The sequence below is a fragment of the Passer montanus genome, unplaced genomic scaffold (assembly GCF_014805655.1).
Source record: "Passer montanus isolate IOZ18808 unplaced genomic scaffold, ASM1480565v1 scaffold126, whole genome shotgun sequence".
NCBI lineage: Eukaryota > Metazoa > Chordata > Aves > Passeriformes > Passeridae > Passer > Passer montanus.
Window position 1 is genome coordinate 1075046 of NW_024359388.1, and position 18919 is coordinate 1093964.

Below are 18919 nucleotides of genomic sequence, written 5' to 3' on the forward strand. Positions count from 1 at the left end.
TAAAACTTTAAAAGAGAGAATACTGGTTTGTGCTGGCTATGCTGAACAGTAGAAGAGGGAAGGAGGGCTGTGTGATAGAGGGGAAGTAGAAGAAAGGACTATCTACACTACATTCAAAGTTTGTATTTTCAGAGTAAGATAGTGTCATTAGGCTGTGCTGGTAAGTCTCCCCCTCCCTGCAAAAGATATTAGAGTAAATTATAGTAAAATAATAAATTAGTGCTGACACTGTGCATTTCCACCTCCATTAGTAATACCACACAGAAATAAGAGTTCAGAATTTTGGCATTTTAGGGCAGGAGAAAAATAGCATCTTAAAAGAAAATAAAGCATAATTTAAAAGAAAAATAAACTTCCCCTCTGTTTTCCTGTTGTTTTGAGCAAAATCACACAGAAAGATTGTGATAATGGTTAATGCTTCAAGAAACTTTTAAATTGTATTTTAGGAGTACCTTTTTATAGATGAAAAGAAGTTGTGGGGGAATGTTCTAGCACTTGATTTTGGCATCATCCAGATTCCCAGTGACTCCCTTTCTACCCTTAACTTATTGGTAATTTCTTTTTTGTGACATCAGTGACTTACAAAGCAGAAGTATTATATGCTTAAATGGTACTTTTCAAAATACAAATTTTAATTAATACCTGTACAAGATGGCTAATTTAGATTATAATAACTAATACATTATTCTGTCTGTATGTTTGTGGATTTTTTCCTTAAGCAATACTGTCTTGTTCAAGAAGATACAGGAAGTCTATGTCAAAGTAATGGTTAAATTTCTGCAGTGTCTGGCTCTAAGCCCTGTCTTCCACTAGGCTCTGCTGCCATGAAGCATGTTTGTATTTTTTTGTGTCTAAAGAGAAAAATAACACTTTATTTTTAATTTTAAAAATGTTTAAAAGTGTCACTTTGATGTAATGTGTTCCCACCTATTAAAATGTTCTGCATTTTAACTACACTCTTTATTCTAGCAATCCATCAAAAACTGGAAGCGGATGGAACGGAAAAAGTAGAAGGATCCATGACGCAAAAACTGGAGAATGTACTGAACAGTAAGTTTTGTCCTTCCAGCAGCAACTATTTATGGACTTTGGACTTTCTAACAGGCTTTAATATTTTCCCTGGAATACTGTAGAAAGTAGAAAACAGTCTCTCATCCCTTCCCTATTTGGTGATAGTGGTTCCAAGGTGTGATGATGCATCTTTTGAAATAAGTAGAAGTGGTTGCCACGACTTTTGTCAGTGTTTGTGATAACAAAGCAAATAAATATCAAAATAAAGACGTTCTAAAGTGTTTACTTTAGATTAATTTTGGTTGGCTCACAATATTGAGTGGATGAGGAAAACAGAGGAACTACATGGATACAAGTGTAGAAGGATGAGATGAACTAAATACCAGGATTGTGAGATGTTCAAGTAAGGCAGAAAAAAACCCAGTTATAAGATATTTGCAGTAGCAAGGTCTATTGACAGGATATTTTCCACTTAGTGTGCTGGCATTTATACTATTGGGCATGAACATTCTTTCTAGAAACCATGAAAAGCAGTCAGTTTTATTTTTCTCTGTATTAGCTGTAAGGTTGTATTGAGAGAGATGGCTTAAATTTGCTGCAGTTTGGTATGTGTTTCATCAGATCAAAAAAGTTCCTTTTTTTTTTTTAATTCTGGGACTTCTGCCAAGATAATTTTACTTTGTTTCATTGTGATTTTTTTCACAGAGGAAGGGATGTTTCCCTTAGTGCTGTATCAATAAGCAGGAATGACATGCAGATAGCTGACTCAGTGTTGGAAAGTCTGACTGTGTTTTATGAAATCAAGAAAGTGACATGGAAGTTCACTGTTTTTCTTCTCTTGTATGAAGAAAGCAGTGACTGTACGTGTGTTTGTGTGGGGAGCACAATGAAAGCAGGGGGTTTTGTGAACAGCTCTAGCCCTTTTCAGTAGGGATTCCTTGATGCTCAAAATAAAGGTGTAGTTTGAACATTGTTATTTCCTCATCTTGATGCCTGAAATGAAAAAAAACAAACTGCAAAAAGATTTTTAAATCATCAAAAAACACCACATAAAGCCTGACACCTCTATATAAAGACTGTAGAGTGTGTCTGTGTGCAGAATATTTGGTACATCTAGGTAGAAGAAAAAGAAGCATTTCTTGAAATTTTCCAGTGCAATCCTCAGTGCTCTGTATTTAGGCCATGTCATGCACCAAGCACAGATTCCTCGGAGAGCACTTTCCCTTGTACTAAATCGCGTAACATATTTTAAATAAAAAAGCAAAAATTTAGGTCGGTGTTATTTTCTTATATACATTAATATAAGACAAATTTACCTATAATATATAATTACTGTTTCATTTGATAAATGAAGTCTGTATGTAGACAGTGCAAGCTGTCTTTTTCCAAGCTGAAATGGTGGAGGAACTTGTGCCAGACACTTCAGAGTGGTTTGAAGTTTGGCTCTGCTTTGAAAAGAATTGGCTGCTTTTCCTCACGATGCTTTGCAAGTCATGATGGGTGGGAGGCAGGGAAGTAGGAATACAAGGATTTAAAAAGAGTAAATAATATTATGCAAAGTAGTTTAGGATCAAAGCTTTGTTTCTTGCCTGACCATTGAAAAGCTTCCATAATCCGTGAGTAGCAGGGACTGCTTTCAAAAATGACTTTAATTCTTCAGTTGAATTGTGCATTTTATGGACCGTAGGTGCATATTTTGAGAGACAACTGCAGTTTTGTGAGCTGGGTTACAAATCCTTAAAAATGAGCATGTTTTCCACAGCATCTGAATGTGCATTAAGAGCGTTCCAAATTCTTGAATTGAAATGGCATGGGATAGTAAAAGAACAGTTTGGTGTTTTAGCTGGAATTATAGATGTTTGGAATTTTTGCTCAATTTAATTACTAAACAAGCTGTTAAATTGTTTATTCAAAACATACTCTGCCTTATAATTAATTTAATGAAGAATTGTATATTAAAGGAGGTAAATCAAATTCTGTTATGTATGGTTTTTGTCAGGCTCTAAGACAATTATTGAATAACTAGAGATTTATTTTGAAGTAAAAAAATTCATGCACCGTAGATGAATCATCCATTTTGAAAACATAATTAGTCAATATAAGAACTGAAACTTTATCCATGGATGGTTCATCAGTAATCAAGAGATAAAGATTATTCTTGTAGAAAAGATTTGGAGGAATGAGGAGAGGAGGCAAGAAATGTTACAATATTTTAATTCTAAAAAGATAGACCTGTTTTGCATGAAGTATTGAATTTCATTAATGCATTAATAAGTTATTTGATATATTTCAATTTCTTATAAAACAGAAAAAGTACCCTTAAAAAAAAAGTAGAATCATTTACCTGAATTGAGAATTTCATAAAGAGATGAAAATATAAATCACTGTGGTCTTCCTGCAGTTGTCAATTACCTTTTAAAAAGGGTTTGCATTAAATCAAAAAGAAAACAAAAAAACCTTTGTGAATATAACTTCAATTCTCAGGTACAGCACATTGCTTCTGGGCTGTTAAAAGAATGGACAAGAAACATATGAATTCAAACAAACAAAATGTTATTTACTAGAAGGATTTACAAAACAATAATTTCTTATAAACTTGAGAAAAATCATACTTTAACGGTGATCTGTATTTAAATGTGCAGCTAACTGTTTTCATTGTGCATTTCTCCTTAATGGATTAAAGTATTCTATGCTGAATAGTATGTGGTGGAAATGGATGTCCTGACAAAACTTTTTTTACATCAAGGCTTCAAAATTTCAACAAAGTTTAAACATTATTTAGATATAACAATTATTTTACAAAGACTACTTTTAACATGAGCAGGCCACCCACAGTGTTGACTAGAGAAAATGGCATGCAAGCCACCCAGCGAGACTGATGTAATTTTTTTCATCTTTGCTTAAAGTATAGTCACTAGACCAGATAATGTAGAAACTTCTACACGCAATGATCAAAAAGGCTAAAGCGGTTCCCCTTTTTTTTGTTTTATTTTGTTTTGGTTAATTAAAAGTAAGTCATAAGTTGAAAAAAGCAAATATTCATATGCAGTGTAAGACTTCTCTACTGTAAATAAAATTGTATCATTCTGTGTTAGGAAACAATTTTTGTTAGAAAATAGATGGCTTTTTAGTTTGGATAGAAAAGGTTTTAGGGCAATATTTAATGTATTTTTTGAAGAATATTCATAGATAGTATAGAACTTAAATACATGAAATTGTTGACTAAGGCTTCATCCTGTGTGTGATGAAGCCACTAAGAGTTTTAATACAATGTCAAGATGATTTGTATTCATTCTGTTACAGTGCCAGCTAGTTAGACGTTTTCAGTCATGACGTTGTCTTTGTCTTGACCATCGGTACTTTTAAGGGGCTCAAATATTGTCTATAATTTTTAAGACTTGACTTGGAAACATAAAACAAGTGTTTGCCAAACCTAGTGATAACTTTAGAAGCTCTGACATTAATTACCAAAATGTAATTATACTTATTTTAAAAGTGAAGCTTTCTATGGTTTTTTTCTATATCCTGAGATGCATAATTTGGTTGTAAAATGTACATCTGGAGCCAAAGCAAACTATAAAATATCTGCAGCAAAGTTAAGCATTTGAAATAGGAAAGAGTGATTGTTTTTAATCGCACAGGGGTCTTACCACATTAAAATGCTAAGTGGTTCACTTTGAAATAGAATTTCAGCAGTTGTAAAATGTTAACACAGTTGAACAAAAAAGTATGAAAATCAGCAATAATTACTCATTTGCTCTAAAAAAATCTTGAATAACTCATTAAAATGAAGAAAATGTGTTTGTGATTTCAACTGATTACTTACTCTACTTTTTCTTACTGTCACCCTTTTTTGAAATAGGAGCCAGTAACACAGCAGATACCTTATTTCAAGAAGTGCTGGGTCGCAAGGACAAAGCTGATTCAACAAGAAACGCGCTTAATGTTCTCCAGCGCTTTAAATTTCTTTTCAATCTTCCCTTAAACATTGAAAGAAATATCCAGAAGGTATAACACTTTAAAAATAATTTTCTATTTGCTGAAAGTAGCCTTTTGACATTAGTCGTTTTTCTTGACCAGTGTAAATGCTTGTTTGGTTTTTTTTTAAGGGCGATTATGATGTGGTTATTAATGACTACGAAAAAGCCAAGTCCCTCTTCGGAAAGACAGAGGTTCAAGTGTTCAAAAAATGTAAGATACAGGTTCTGTTATTTAATGGTTTTGGGGTTTTTTAGCTTAAAGGCTAAAAATCATATAAGAGACCAAAGAGCTTTATGTGGTTTTGATACAGATTTTCATCCATACAAATCATGGATTTATAGGAGCCAGTTACTCTAGGCAATATATCTGACAAGTTTTCTGAGTGAGGTATATACTACAAAATGTGGAATCACATCCAATTTTATTTATTTATCTAGGCTTGGTATTACTGGACATAAAAAAAGATTACAGCAATTAAAATGTGGCTTTGGGTATCTTTCTCACATATTGTTAGAAAGACTTGAAAATCTAATTCTCTGGTTTTATAAAACTGTCATGTATACTATATTCAGATATGGCTTGTTATGAAATTATTTATATTGATTTCCACATTAACTCCAGAAGTGTCTGATACCCTAGGAAAATAATGTAATTTTCGGTTCATGACACTGCTTAAGGACACATTGGATTTATTCCTGCTCCCTATTCCTAGATTATGCTGAAGTTGAAACCAGAATTGAAGCTTTACGTGAGCTTCTGTTGGATAAGCTTCTTGAAACTCCATCAACATTGCATGATCAGAAACGTTATATAAGGTAATTATTTGCCTAGTGCCTTCATCAGACATATGGTGTTAAATGTTTCCTAAATAGAGTAGTGAAAAATTTTACTATTGTTTAAATACTGATTTTAAAGCTGTGAGTATTTTGAGAATTCATGATTATATAAGTAATGGCAATGGAATGGTACTGGATTGTTTATTGAAGGACTGAAAAACAGTTCTTGAATGAGAGTAATTTAATGCAGCATAATTGAGATTTGAATATAATTTTTTGAATCTTTAAGGCATGTTGAGATTTTGTTGCATTCTCTAATAACACATATTGCAAGCTGTGTTTGAAATGACCGGTCCTAGTCTGCATACCTCAAAATAGATTTCTTATAACTTGTCTTACACTTCAGCTTGTCTTGACATTGAAATGGAATCGTCCTGAGCCAGATGACAGGGAGGCTTTAATCCAGACTGTCCTGTTGTTTGAAAGTGATATTAGCTCTTTTACTGCTCAGGCTAAACGATGAAGTTCCTTTGTATTTCATCAACGTGAACCAGTTGCCCAGGTTTCATTAGCATTTACAGATTATCTGTTTTTCACAAAATTGATGTCTGTTGTAGGGCTGCTGAGAGGAGCTGATGTAGACTTCAAGCTTTCAGTCCTTGGTGCCAAACTTTAGAGTGCTCTGGAACATTTGATGGCTTTATTTAAAAACTTTTGAGATTTGGATGCTACCAGGACTGCTAGTGTGTCTTGACAATCTCAGTGTTTTTATCAGTTATCGTAAAAGAAGCAGACCAAATGTGTTGTGCAGGAAACATTTGTAAAATTTGGGCACCTGCACAAGGTCTTGAGTGTTTTGTGTGTGCACCAGGCCCAAGTTGGTGTTGGTGTCTTGGGTCCCTTTGCATCATGTGAGTTTATGACTACAGTGACCTGTGTGCATTTATGTTGATTGCTTCTCATTGTTCTGGGTGCTCTGTAAATATTGCCTATTCATTGGAATTGGTTTTTAAGATGAATAGTTCAGCGTTTTATGTCTGTGAAGGTGGCACTGGCTATTCCTTTTCTCTGTGACACTTGAAAACTTTAAAGAGCAGCTGCTTAACCTAAGCCAGGTCTTAGGACCTTTTCTAGTGGTTGTTTGAAAGACTTAAAGTTGTACATGAGCTTGATTTTGGTTTTTTGTTTGGGATTTCTTGTGGGGTTTTTTTGTTGGTTCTGTTTTATTGATTCTCACTTGACTTTTTGGGGTTGGTTGTTTTAGTTGATTGTTTTTAAGGTGTTTTGTTTTCTAACCACTTGCCTTGAACTATTGAATCTTTAAAAATAACCCAGACTATGTTAAAGCAGACTATGTTAATGTAACCAGATGTATTCCATATGTAGAAGTATAATAAAGAAGAGCAGCGAGTGGATGAATGTGAAATAATTTAGTTCTAATGAATCAACAGAATCCCAGCCTACAAAACTGTTAAATTAGTTTCACTACTCTAAATATATGTGGGTATATTAGTGTAAATTTTCTGAAGGCAAGGTATAAAGTAAATTTTCTTCAGGGGACTTCAGCAAAAATGAAACTAACAAAATCCAAATTGTTGTAAGTCCTGCTGGTTTTATGAGGGTTTTTTCTTCCTTGATACTCTTGTTTTGTATGCCTCTGAAGCTGAAGGCTGACCAATACCTGAAATACTGTCATTTTCTCTTTCAGATATTTAATGTTTATAATTAGGCTTCAGTTCATACTTTCCTCTTATTTTATTAGGATATTCACATTGTTAATTATTTTATACTGTTCAGAAATAGTTTACCATAGCACTTAGCATCCAAGTAGATGTGTGTATTTTAAGACCAGTGGTAATTCTTTTTTTACTTTTGTACCTAAGAAAAGACTAAAGTCCCCCATAACATTGAAAAGGACTTGAGCTCATAATTTATGAATGTCACCCTGTCAAAATGGTTAGTTGTATAATTTTCTCATCCATCCAACCAGTCCTACTTTGACAGTTTATTTTTTCTTCAAGTGCTGCAGACGTTTGTCAAAGAAGACAGAATTCAACACAATCCTAATTAACATTAGGTATTATAGTTGTAAAACAGCTTTTGTGAGGAAGTAAACATTCCCTACGCTGCTTAAGATAATTTATCAGTATAGTTCACCTTAAGCAACTTAACTTCTTTTCTTCTGTCCTGAGTCTCATTAATGAAAAATATAACAGAGTGCCTCAAACAGTAGAGCAGCTACCACTTTTTGAAAATACTCTTTTGGAAGTCCTGTTGTCAGATAGTCTTGAATGCCATACATGAGACTACATTCCTTTTGTGTTCTCTTCGAAATCACAACAGCTGGCTTCTAATACTCCTTTCTCCCTAAAGACAGACAGTATTTTGCTTCTGCAATTTAGAAGCCACAATCCCTTTTGTTATCTCTCCCCCTTCTTTTTTTTTCAGACTGTGCGTGGACAAAAAACCACCAGACCAAAATAAACAAAGAGACAACACAGGAGCTTGATTTACATATGTTTGTGCATGCATGTGCTCAAATTAATGAGCTGCCAGAAATTAATTCCTTTTCTAATTACTTGTTAAGATTACATACATATAGTATCACTAGGAAGAAAAATACTGTATTTTATGTGCTTAAGATGCCATCACTGGTTTCCTTCAAATCTGGAGCACTAAACTGCAACCTTGCAGATAAAGTTTGGTTTCCTGCATACTTTACTACAGACACAACTGAAAATACATATTAATATGATCTTAAAGGGGTTTTTATGTATTTCTTGGTGGAATTTTGCCTCATTAATTGAAAAAGGGAAAATGCAAACCTTCTGTTTGCAGTGAATGTGAGTGTATCTTAATACTATATTCTTGAATATTTAAAATTATGTAAAAAAATTAGTACATGTTTGGTTTGTTTTAATGAGGCCTTCAGTGTGTCAAGTCAGAACTGTGATTTTTGGACTGGATTTTACAGATATCTTTCTGATCTTCATGCGCCTGGGGACCCAGCTTGGCAGTGCATTGGTGCTCAACATCAGTGGATTCTGCAGCTCATGCACAACTGCAAGGAGAGCTATGTTAAAGAACAGAAAGGCAAGGATACATTTTTATTTTACCTTTATATACGTATATATGCGTATATATATATACACATTGACATTTAGGAATTTGTCGTTGACTTTTATTTGAGTGTAGTGTATAGAGGATATTTTAGGATTTCCCCATCAATTTAGATAGCTTTTTACAAAGCTGAATACTGACTTAATTTTTTTCTTTATCCTGCTATATTTCCTTTATTCTGTTATATTTTCTGTATTCTGCTAAACACAAAACAGCAGTTGGAGTTTTCTTTTTGCTTAATTTATAACTTCTAAGCTCTTTACATGGGAAAAGCATTAAATTTCAATCATTTATCCATGGTTTACTGTTCTCTTGAAACATTTCTTTGAGGTCATATCAAGTTGAATTGTTCAGTGAATCTGCTGGTTAGATTACTTTGTCACAAGATATTCTGTTAGTGTATGGATACCCGGGACATTGGGGCACAGTGGAATAATGCTTAATTCCTTGCCATGTAGTGAATGATATTATGGAGTCCTCTTCTTTGTTGTTTGTGTGCAGTTTCAAAATTCAGATTGCACTGAATACGTGCAGATCTGTGGGGACAAAGGGGATATTTAGGCAAAGTTATTATTAAGACCAATTTGAATACATAGTTATATTCTGTCTTTGACAACATTATTCCTTAAAGAAAAGTGTAGGTATGGCTTGCCGGTGTGGCTGCAACTTAGCTACAAATTAACATGATCACATCAGCCTACATATAAAAAGCCTTCCAGGAGGTGGAAGGTTGCTGGCCTGACATTTCTAGTACTAAAATCTGAAAACTGGATTTTCAAATTAGGAAATAGAAGCAGTGCCTTGTTTCTTAAGAAGTCTTACAGAGTTTGCTGCCAGTTCTGAAATGAATAGGCATATTGGAATCTGGCATCCCTTGGCTTATAGGTAACTCCCATGTTTAGTGTTAGTGCATGCATATCCCAAGCCAAATAAGGGGATTTTTTCTGAGAAACCACAACAGTTTTACTGAGTTGGAGCTGCTGTAGAAATGTGCTGTAAATTTTCTGCAGAGGCTTGAACTCTCTGTTGCACAGGTTGTGACATGAGGTGTGGAGTTCACGGGGTGCATCACTTGTGACAGCAGTGTCAGTAAGTTTTAGCTTAAAAGTGTGCACAGACCATCATCGTTCCACTACATGGTGTGAAGTGCTGTGGAACTAGCTGGAATGCCACACTGTTTTTCCTGGTGTCTTGGTCAAAATTCAGAATGTTTCCAAACCCCCCAGATCTTCTTTCCTTGTCCAAAGCTCTCATGAGGCACTACCATCAGCCTCACAATATTAAGTTATCAGGAGCAAACTCACTTGTGAAAAAACAGCCATGGTTAATAATTCTATGCTTGCTTCTTCTCTCACTTAAAAAAAAATTGCATGGCCATTTTACAGCTTTTTAGCAAGACAAATAGAGACATGATGATACTTAGTGCATGATACTTTTTGTTTTAGTAGTCTATGTAATTTTTATATGGAGGCTCCAATGAATGAGTAGAAAAAGTGTCCTTAATTCCCATATTTGTTTTGAAAAATTTCAACATGTTTGGTATTTTTCTTGCAACGAAACTGCTTACCTCAGCCATAATGTCAGAGGAGCAGTTATGATACAGCAATGCTCCAATGAATGAGTGGAAAAAATGTCTTAATTCCCATTTTTTTTGAAAAATCTCAACATGTTTGGTATTTTTCTTGCAACAAAACTGCTTACCTCAGCCATAATGTCAGAGGAGCAGTTATGATACAGATTTCTTTGACTCACAGAAGAGGGAAGCTAAATAACTTGAATGCCCAGTTATTAAAAGTATCAATAGTTAATATTTTGTGCATGTATGAAAGAAATGCTAACAGCTCATCAAAATTCCAAACATTTTCTTCCAGCCTTCTGTGTGGTGTTCCACTGATTATAGCTTTTTGTATAGATTTTAAAATACTCAAGAATCAGTCCTTGGCTGATTGAATTTCTTGCTTAGTATCTAGTAGGACAAAGGAAAGTTGCTGAACATGATTTTACTTTACATAGATGTTGAATTTTGACATTCTCCAGGTAAGAGACAGAAAAAAGAGAATTCAGAAGGATTGGTTTGAACTGCCAAGTAGAACAATGCTGGTTGTGATGAAGCATGGCATGCATTTTAATCTACTTTAATAGGTGTATGCTTTTCAAACAGGGAAGGTTTGGAGATTTGCTCAGTTTGGTTATGCAAGACAGTGAGATCTAATAAAATCAAACAAATTAGAAATGTTATTTATATGTTCATAAATTCATAAGCCATTTTAAGATAAAATGGTATTAAATTTTCCAACATGTAAGTCATCCACCTAACACATGCTTCAAAAAAATATTTACTTCTTTGTTTATCGAGCATTTGGAGGATGAGATGGGTCATAAGACTGGTATTCTAATGAAAATAATAGGTTTCCATTGTTTATAGCAGATGGCAGTTTTCCTATTATAAATGCTGAAACAAGCAGACAGCAATTGTAGCTCCACCTTGGGTATACCAGCTGTTTCTGGCTATTCTCACCTTCATTCTTTTGCCAACTGAATCTGTGGGTTCAAACTGATTGAGTCAAAACTTTTCAGCATAGTAAACTTAAACCTCACTAGCAGATTGTATCTGTTTTTACATTTCTGCAAAATTGTTCACCTTTCTGCTGAGCTTTTGCCAAGGTATTTTGCTACTATTTTATTGGTTTTGAAAAGAAAACTGTGCTCTGAGTCATTACGCATGACTTTTACTACTTTAAATAGGTTTGGAATTAGACAAAGTCTCTGCTTTTCTTACCTGGGTATGGGTGGGGTTTTTTAAACTGTTAGACATTCTGGACAGGATTTTTGCAGATGATTGTCAAACTGCAAATATTCTCAAAGAATTTGTTTGCTGGCCACGATGTATTCAGGAAGGGAAGGCTTACACTGCAATTATTTGTTAAACAAGCTAAAACACATTGAATCCTAAATTCAATAACTTACTCCAAATTTAATCACTAGTATAAGTCAACACTGTATTATATGGGACAAAATTGTTCCAGTTGTCTCCACACAAGAAGGCGGACCCATTAGTCTTTACAGCTGAAATAATTTCATTTTCTTATATAGAAATAGCATCTTCTCCTGTTGTCTGTGAGAGGTTTTGACAAATCCAGGCCAATAATGGCAGTCAGAAAAAATCTCCAATACTGACAAGAAGTAAGACTAGTTTTCTACCTACTCTTTGAGGTCCTCACCTGATGATTGCCCTCTTGTTAATAACTTCCAAGGGTCTCCAAACTGAAGGACAAAAGTGAGCTAATTTATATGCCAAGGTGTTGGAATGTGCTATCAGAACTTTGTACATTCAAGATATATTTAAATACATGTTTTATTTATTTAAATACATGTTTTGTTTTAGGTTGTTAATGATGTATTTTTGATCTGAGTGTGAATCCCTCACTATATCACAGCAATTTTTTAAAAAACCTCTTGGCTTGTGTATTACCAGAGATGAACTTCATTTTGTAAAAAATACTCAATAATTGTGATTATCTCATAGATGTGCAAAGTATCATTTAGTATCGTATCATATCTTGGTGCAGTCTCTGATGAAACCTGAAGGAAGAAACTGTGGCAAGTTTATATGACTGTAATGATCTTGGAATTCTTTCTCATATTTTATTTCAGGGATCAGCAGAAATCCTGTGTGTTTCCAATACTGTCTGTTTCCAGTTAATCCAACTTGTGTTAATATTATTTCCAAAAACTGAAAGAGCATATCCAGCTGTGCTAAGCTTTGTCGAATGATTTGGCATTGTGACTTAAGAAGCTGACAACTGCCAACAGCAAATTGTTTAATTGAATCTTTCCTTTGATTTTAATAGACATTGATCGTCTATATATAATCTGATCATTAGTTAATTGGTTGCATTTATTTCAATGGGTACAAGTAGGACAGGGAATTCTCTCAAGTCCTGTGTATGAAGTACTTCACAGCAGCATTTTGGAGTCTATTATTTTCCTTGAGGACTCTCAAGTCCTCATACTCTAAAGTCCTGTGTATGAAGTACTTCACAGCAGCATTTTGGAGTCTATTATTTTCCTTGAGGAATAACTCTGTATGTGTATGGATGTAGTGTTTCCCCTCAGTCTAAACAACCCTGTTGGTTTGCTGATTAATATTGCATTGTGTAGATTAATGGCTGTTGTTACTCACCCATCATTGCCTTTAGCCTCTCTGTTTCTTGCTATGGCAGACCTTCCTCATTTGTGCGGCAAAAAGTTGCATTGTGTAGATTAATGTTTCATTATGTGCTAAGATATGGCTGTTGTTACTCACCCATCATTGCCTTTAGCCTCTCTGTTTCTTGCTATGGCAGACCTTCCTCATTTGTGGGGCAAAAAAAAAAAAAAAATGCAGGCATAGGATATTCGTATTATGACAAACTGCCTGACTCCAAGCCCACATGTTTTAAGGAGTGAGTGAAAGTGCAGACAAGACAGCAGATCACAATTCCTCCTGTGCTGAAGTACAAGTAGCCAGGACAAAGAGACCAAACAGCATTGCCAAAGGCATAGTGAGGCAGTAGAGGGAATGCCCGAATCATTAAGCTCCCATTCTCCTGTCTATTAAGGCGTTCTCCTGCTTCTCTGATGGTCATATTCTTTCATTAAAGGTGCAGCTGTAGATGTGCGACCCATGTGCAATTGGCTAGAGCTTATGTAGTAGTGCTTGTAAATATATACATTTATTTATTTATATACATTTATTTATTTATAGATATACATTTATTGCATTAAATAGAAAACTTAAAATGCTATCTGCCTTAATCGTAGAATAGGCAGTTGTGCTCCTTTGGTGTTTTTGAAACTTTTTTTAATGGTTATGAAGTTTTCCTGAAGCATAGATGAATTAGTGTTATCTATCTAGTCGTATCCCATTTTTCTGTCCACTGGGAGGACTTCAAGTAGGTAAAGCCAGTTTGCTGCTGTTACTTAGTATGTAGATATGTTAAGGAGATGCATGAGACAGAAGAAAATGGAAAGAGTGTTTTTTCAAGCCATGAATATAAATGTTATAATGGAAGAGCATGCTCACCCAAAAGAGTATATTAGATCTCTAGGAAGAAATATTTGAATGGTAAACTGAATTGTGCTGCTGTTTTATGCCTTGTATTGGCTAAAGCCCAAATTGCTGCGTTTGACCTACGATCTTATGATTTGTAGACATCTAGGGACTTTCAGATCTGGTACCTGGATGCTAAATGGTTTCCTTCAGTTAAGGTTTTACATATTTTTAAATTGCAACTATACTTGGCAATTTATTATTAAATCATAATTGTAGTTTTTCACTGTGGTTTATGCTTCCCAGATTTGTTAGAGTGCAGGAAACATGAAGAACATAATGACATAAAATGACATGAAAATAAATGTAAATAAATGAGGTTTAGTTTAAAATTTTCCTGAGGCACTGGGCAGATAGCCAAAAGGAGTTAAGCAATGGGATTCTTAATGCAAGTATAAGGGATAGAAGCTGTGGAATTTAAGACTGTTTTCTGTGTGGCCAGTGGTTATTTGCTTAGACTTTAATAGTGGCTTAGTACGTTTCATGATCCTCTGAACTAAAATGGGTATGGACTGCCATTCCGTTATCATTAAACTGGCTGAGAAATCTTTAATTTCGTCACAGGTTGTTGCAAACTTTGTCAAGTCTCACTCCTCAAATTCTTATTAAAACCACTTTTGCCAATACCTTTGATAGTGATTCTTTGAGTGACCTAAATCACTCATCTGTGATCAAATCTTTGAGATTTCATGTAGTATTATTGAAAAAAAGCTACCTGTTAATAGCTAACCTGATTAGAAACTAAAGGTGTAAATGGAAACACTGACATGGTTGTAGTGTGATCTTCCTGCTGCCCTTTGGTTTGCAAAATATATGGTACACAACCTATTAAAGTTCCCAATGTGGAGCCAGCTCTCCAAACAAGAGTATGATAGTATAGTCATCTGTGATTTTTTTATTAATATAATTTTTTTAGTTCATAGTGTAAAAAAATACATATTTTGCAGCACTGAGTGTGATGCTCAGCTCTCCAGATATAAAAAATTCTGCAGGGTTTTTCTGTGCCAGAGTAACAGCAGCTGTACTTGGTGTGAAGGAGAGAAATGGATGCTCAGACCATGTTGCTCTTTTTTTCTGTGCCACACTGAGATTCTATTCACCTTGCAATGAATGATCCATCTTTGTTAGATCAGACAGGCCAGCAAGGCTTGTGTCAAAAGGGCCTTTTCAATTTGTTATCCTAGCAGCTGGTTCTCTTCCATTGCCTTTGCTTACTGTACATCTGGAAGAAGAATTCTTGCAGCTGGGAGCCATTTCATGTCTAAACCACATCCCCTGTCCATAGCAGAAATACCCTTTTGACAGCAGATGTCAAGCAAACCCTTAATGGGTTATTAATTTAAAAAAAAAAAAGTGAGAGAGAATAAAAATTGATCAGTACAAAAATGGATAGCCAGATTCATTTTCCTCCTTTACTGCCTCTATTTGTATGTTTGCTGTAATTTAGAAATTTTAGTAGAATCCAGCATGTTCAGAAGTTCAGGGGGCACTCTTATTTTATAGTACTTTAAATATTATTAAAGTACTATAAAGAGATTAACTATTGGGATTAACAAACAACACAGGTAGCTTAAAACCAAAATTTTAAAGATTGTTATGAATGAAGATCGATTGAAACTCTTCAGTGGCCAGAATTTTACGTTTGTGTCTGCTCCAGTCTTCAGTACCTTTTCAGGCGTAAAAGTGAGTTTTTCCAAAAGTGCTGATGATCTTAATGTCTGTTGCAGCTTGTAAAATGAAGTAATTTTTATTTATCTGCTGAACTTGAATGCTTGGCTCTTGTTTCAGAACTTTTTGGTCTGAAGGGCTGACAATAAGTCATATCCTTAGGCTGTGAAATACTTAGAACAGCACTAGAATAGGCCCAGTTACCCTTTTTGTAGTAAACTGAAAAACACTTTCATTATAAACACATTTACAGTAATGAAGACTAGCTTTAAGACTTAAAAAAGCATTCATTTTTAAATATCTCCCAAAAACATTTTTTCTATCAATTTTAATCTTCCATGCCCATCTCTTTTATAGAAAAACAATCTGTTTTCTTCTTGATCAATATGAAATATACGGTGAGAAAGAAAAAGTACTTAAGAAAAAGAATAAAATGCTAATCATCTGCTGAATAATAAGAATAATATAAGAATAAATACTATTCATCTGCTGAGCAGGTTAATTTCTCAGTAATTTCTCCTGCTTGCCTAATTTCTTGCCTAGACAAATGGAAATTCTCACCGCGGTGTCCTTGAAAGGAATCTTATCCTGGTTGTGTCGGTGCGGGCTCCAGGCACTGTGTGTTTGGTCAACAAGCAACAGTGGGTGGTCAGGCTGTAGCACAGGACAAGGGCCCGCTGTGCACAGGAAAAAGTGTTCAAAGGTGTTTGAGGCTGGTGAGGAAGTCTGCCGCCCTTCAGAGAGTCAGGAGGCTGTAGATCAGCCTTCCCTCGCTATTGTAGCCTGTGAGAAAATCCACTGTGAGGTACATAATGGGTGAGAAAACACAGTAGCTGCATTCACCTGGTTGCACATCTTGTAAGGTCTTTTTTTTTTTAATTAATCTTGCTCATATACGTCATGTATGTGTTGTATGTACACGTAGGTGTTGTATATGAGCAAGTCTGTGTCATGACTGACATCTGACTTAATGTGGAAAATCTCACTGAAAAATTACTTAACCTAAGGCTGGTCACTTGTTAACAATTTTCTTTGTCACTGAAGGAATTACTGGCACAATATTAATCCCCCGATCACCAGTAGCTTTTATAGAAGTCTTTTCCTTTACTGGAAGTCATGTAATTGATGGACTGGGCTGGCAGATTTGCAGAGTAGCTGTGGCTGGATTATCGAGGGAGGTGAGAGATGTGTGACTCCTTCAAGAAACCTCTGGCTGCCAGACCTCAGAGTGGGGAAGAAACCCAGGCAGTTGTGGAGCAGTGGATATTGCAGAACAATTTTTACACTCAGTTTGTTAATAATTTAGGAATATGAAGGTAAAGCAGCTTTTAAAATTTTAAATCATTGACTGGTTTGCATATCATGGAAAAATTTATTTTAGGCAAATTTCGTGTCAGTTGTCTTTTTAGTGGAGGTTGTAATGCACTGCTTGCCAAGAGCTTGCACGTAACAATCCAAAAAATGGGATCAAGCTTTGTACTGTACTGTTTGTTTGGTACTGTAGGAACCTATAGTATGATAAACCTGCAGTTAGGGATCAGTGCAGGTGGCTTTTGATTTACAGAAAATCGGAGAAATAATACCAAAAAGAATTGTACTTTTACTGTGTTCTTTAGATTCTTATTTTGGCAAGATCTTACTGCACTAGAACAGAAGAGGAGTGAACAAAACCACTGAAATATTTTTATTTCACATAGCCTCTGAATGCACACCTTCAAAATATCTGTGCGCAAAAAGTTTAAACCTACTAAAATCCTATAAAAAATAAAATTAAAGCAGTACTGAGAGCCCTAAAACTTCATATTTGATCCTCTCATTATTATATAGTTGTAAATGTAATAACCCGTTAATTATACTTCTGTTTTTTCATTACTGCTGCGTAGAAGAAGAGAATGTAGTACTTTTTTTTTTTCCAAATAAAGTGCAAAATTTCCTTGGTTAAATATACACTTGGTACTGGAGTCACTCACAGATAGTGCTCCGTCTAGATGCTGTATTTTGGAAAAAAGAGTACTTTTGTAGCTTCAAAGATGCAGTGTTTTAAAAGCAAATGCATTTTTTAAAAGTAAAGATCTACCGGGAATATTTTTTCATGTTGTTTATGCTTCTTGAAACCTGTTAGCACAGTAAAAAGTTAATTTCTCAAAACTTTGAATTGCTGTCCTACATTCAGGATCTAGGAATGTAAAAATAGTACACAAATCAAATGCCGAGTGGGCAGTAAATTAGTATTTGGTTAGTTTATTTAGGTTTATAAATATTATTGTCTGCAGTCCATACTACTATTAATTCATTGTATTGCATTACGCTGCTAAATTTAAGCTGCTGGCTCCAGAGAGGGAACGAGTTGGGATAGAAGAAAAATTGTTTGTAAGTTAGCTCTCAGTGTTTTGTACAAGATTTATGTGTTAGTGTGCAGTCTTCAAGCGCTATCTTCTGGTAGGGTGAGAGCAAGATCAGCTTTGCTAATGTAGTCCAGATGTTTATTAGTCCTCAGGGTATATGTGCTGTTGTAGTTCCCTGCTGCTGTGTTATACTTGCTTGTAATGCTAGACAACCAATTAAGAAATTAGTTCATGTTAAACTTTCTTTTCCTGGTACGCCAGCAAACTGATGATGTGGTTTTTTCTTGTGGAACAAGAGAGTATTCTTTACATGTTTTCTGTTACATGGTGAATATGTAAACCATTCGGGCTGCATGGGCTTAGTGCACCAGCAGCAATGCAGTTACGTCGAGCAAGTGGTTTTAATTGAGCTAATTCACATTAAGGTGTTTTGGTAAGTGTCTGTTTTTCTTAATTCTGAGGTTTAATTGGCACTGTCATATTTAGACACCATCTGTTTACAAGACATTCCTTATATTAACACGCTGTCTGAAATCTGAGAACTTAAATTCTATACAGAGAATCAGAGGAATTTTTTTTTGTTGTACTTTTTGTGAAAATAACGCTGCCACACTCTTGCTAGTGTTTTTTTATTTTTTAATAAAATATGTTTTAAATAGCAATGCCTGTGACAATTTTGACTTAGCCTTCTTGACGTACTTTCTTTTTTTTTCCAAATAAAGTGCAAATATGTTCAGTCTCACTCAAATGTTCCTGAAATCCCAGGAATTATGTGAGACATTTAAATTTTCTCAGGGTCTTCTACAATTTTCTTTTTATTCAGTGTAGAATTTCTGTAAGATAATGAATTTTTAATTTTTTTTTTAATCTGAAGAGGAATTAATTTGTTTTGGTTTTACTTAATTCTGTAAGATGGCTGGGTTGTT

At 34.8% G+C, this 18919-nt stretch overlaps 1 protein-coding gene across 1 annotated transcript in view; it reads left to right on the forward strand.

Annotated features, from left to right (window-relative positions):
* Nucleotides 1-18919, forward strand: part of EXOC2 (exocyst complex component 2) — a 114552-nt gene that overhangs the window by 32107 nt on the left and 63526 nt on the right. The window contains exons 6-10 of the mRNA XM_039698474.1: nt 970-1050; nt 4874-5019; nt 5121-5202; nt 5705-5807; nt 8743-8861. Of these exons, the coding sequence (XP_039554408.1) occupies nt 970-1050; nt 4874-5019; nt 5121-5202; nt 5705-5807; nt 8743-8861 (531 nt within the window). The remainder of the gene's footprint in view (nt 1-969; nt 1051-4873; nt 5020-5120; nt 5203-5704; nt 5808-8742; nt 8862-18919) is intronic.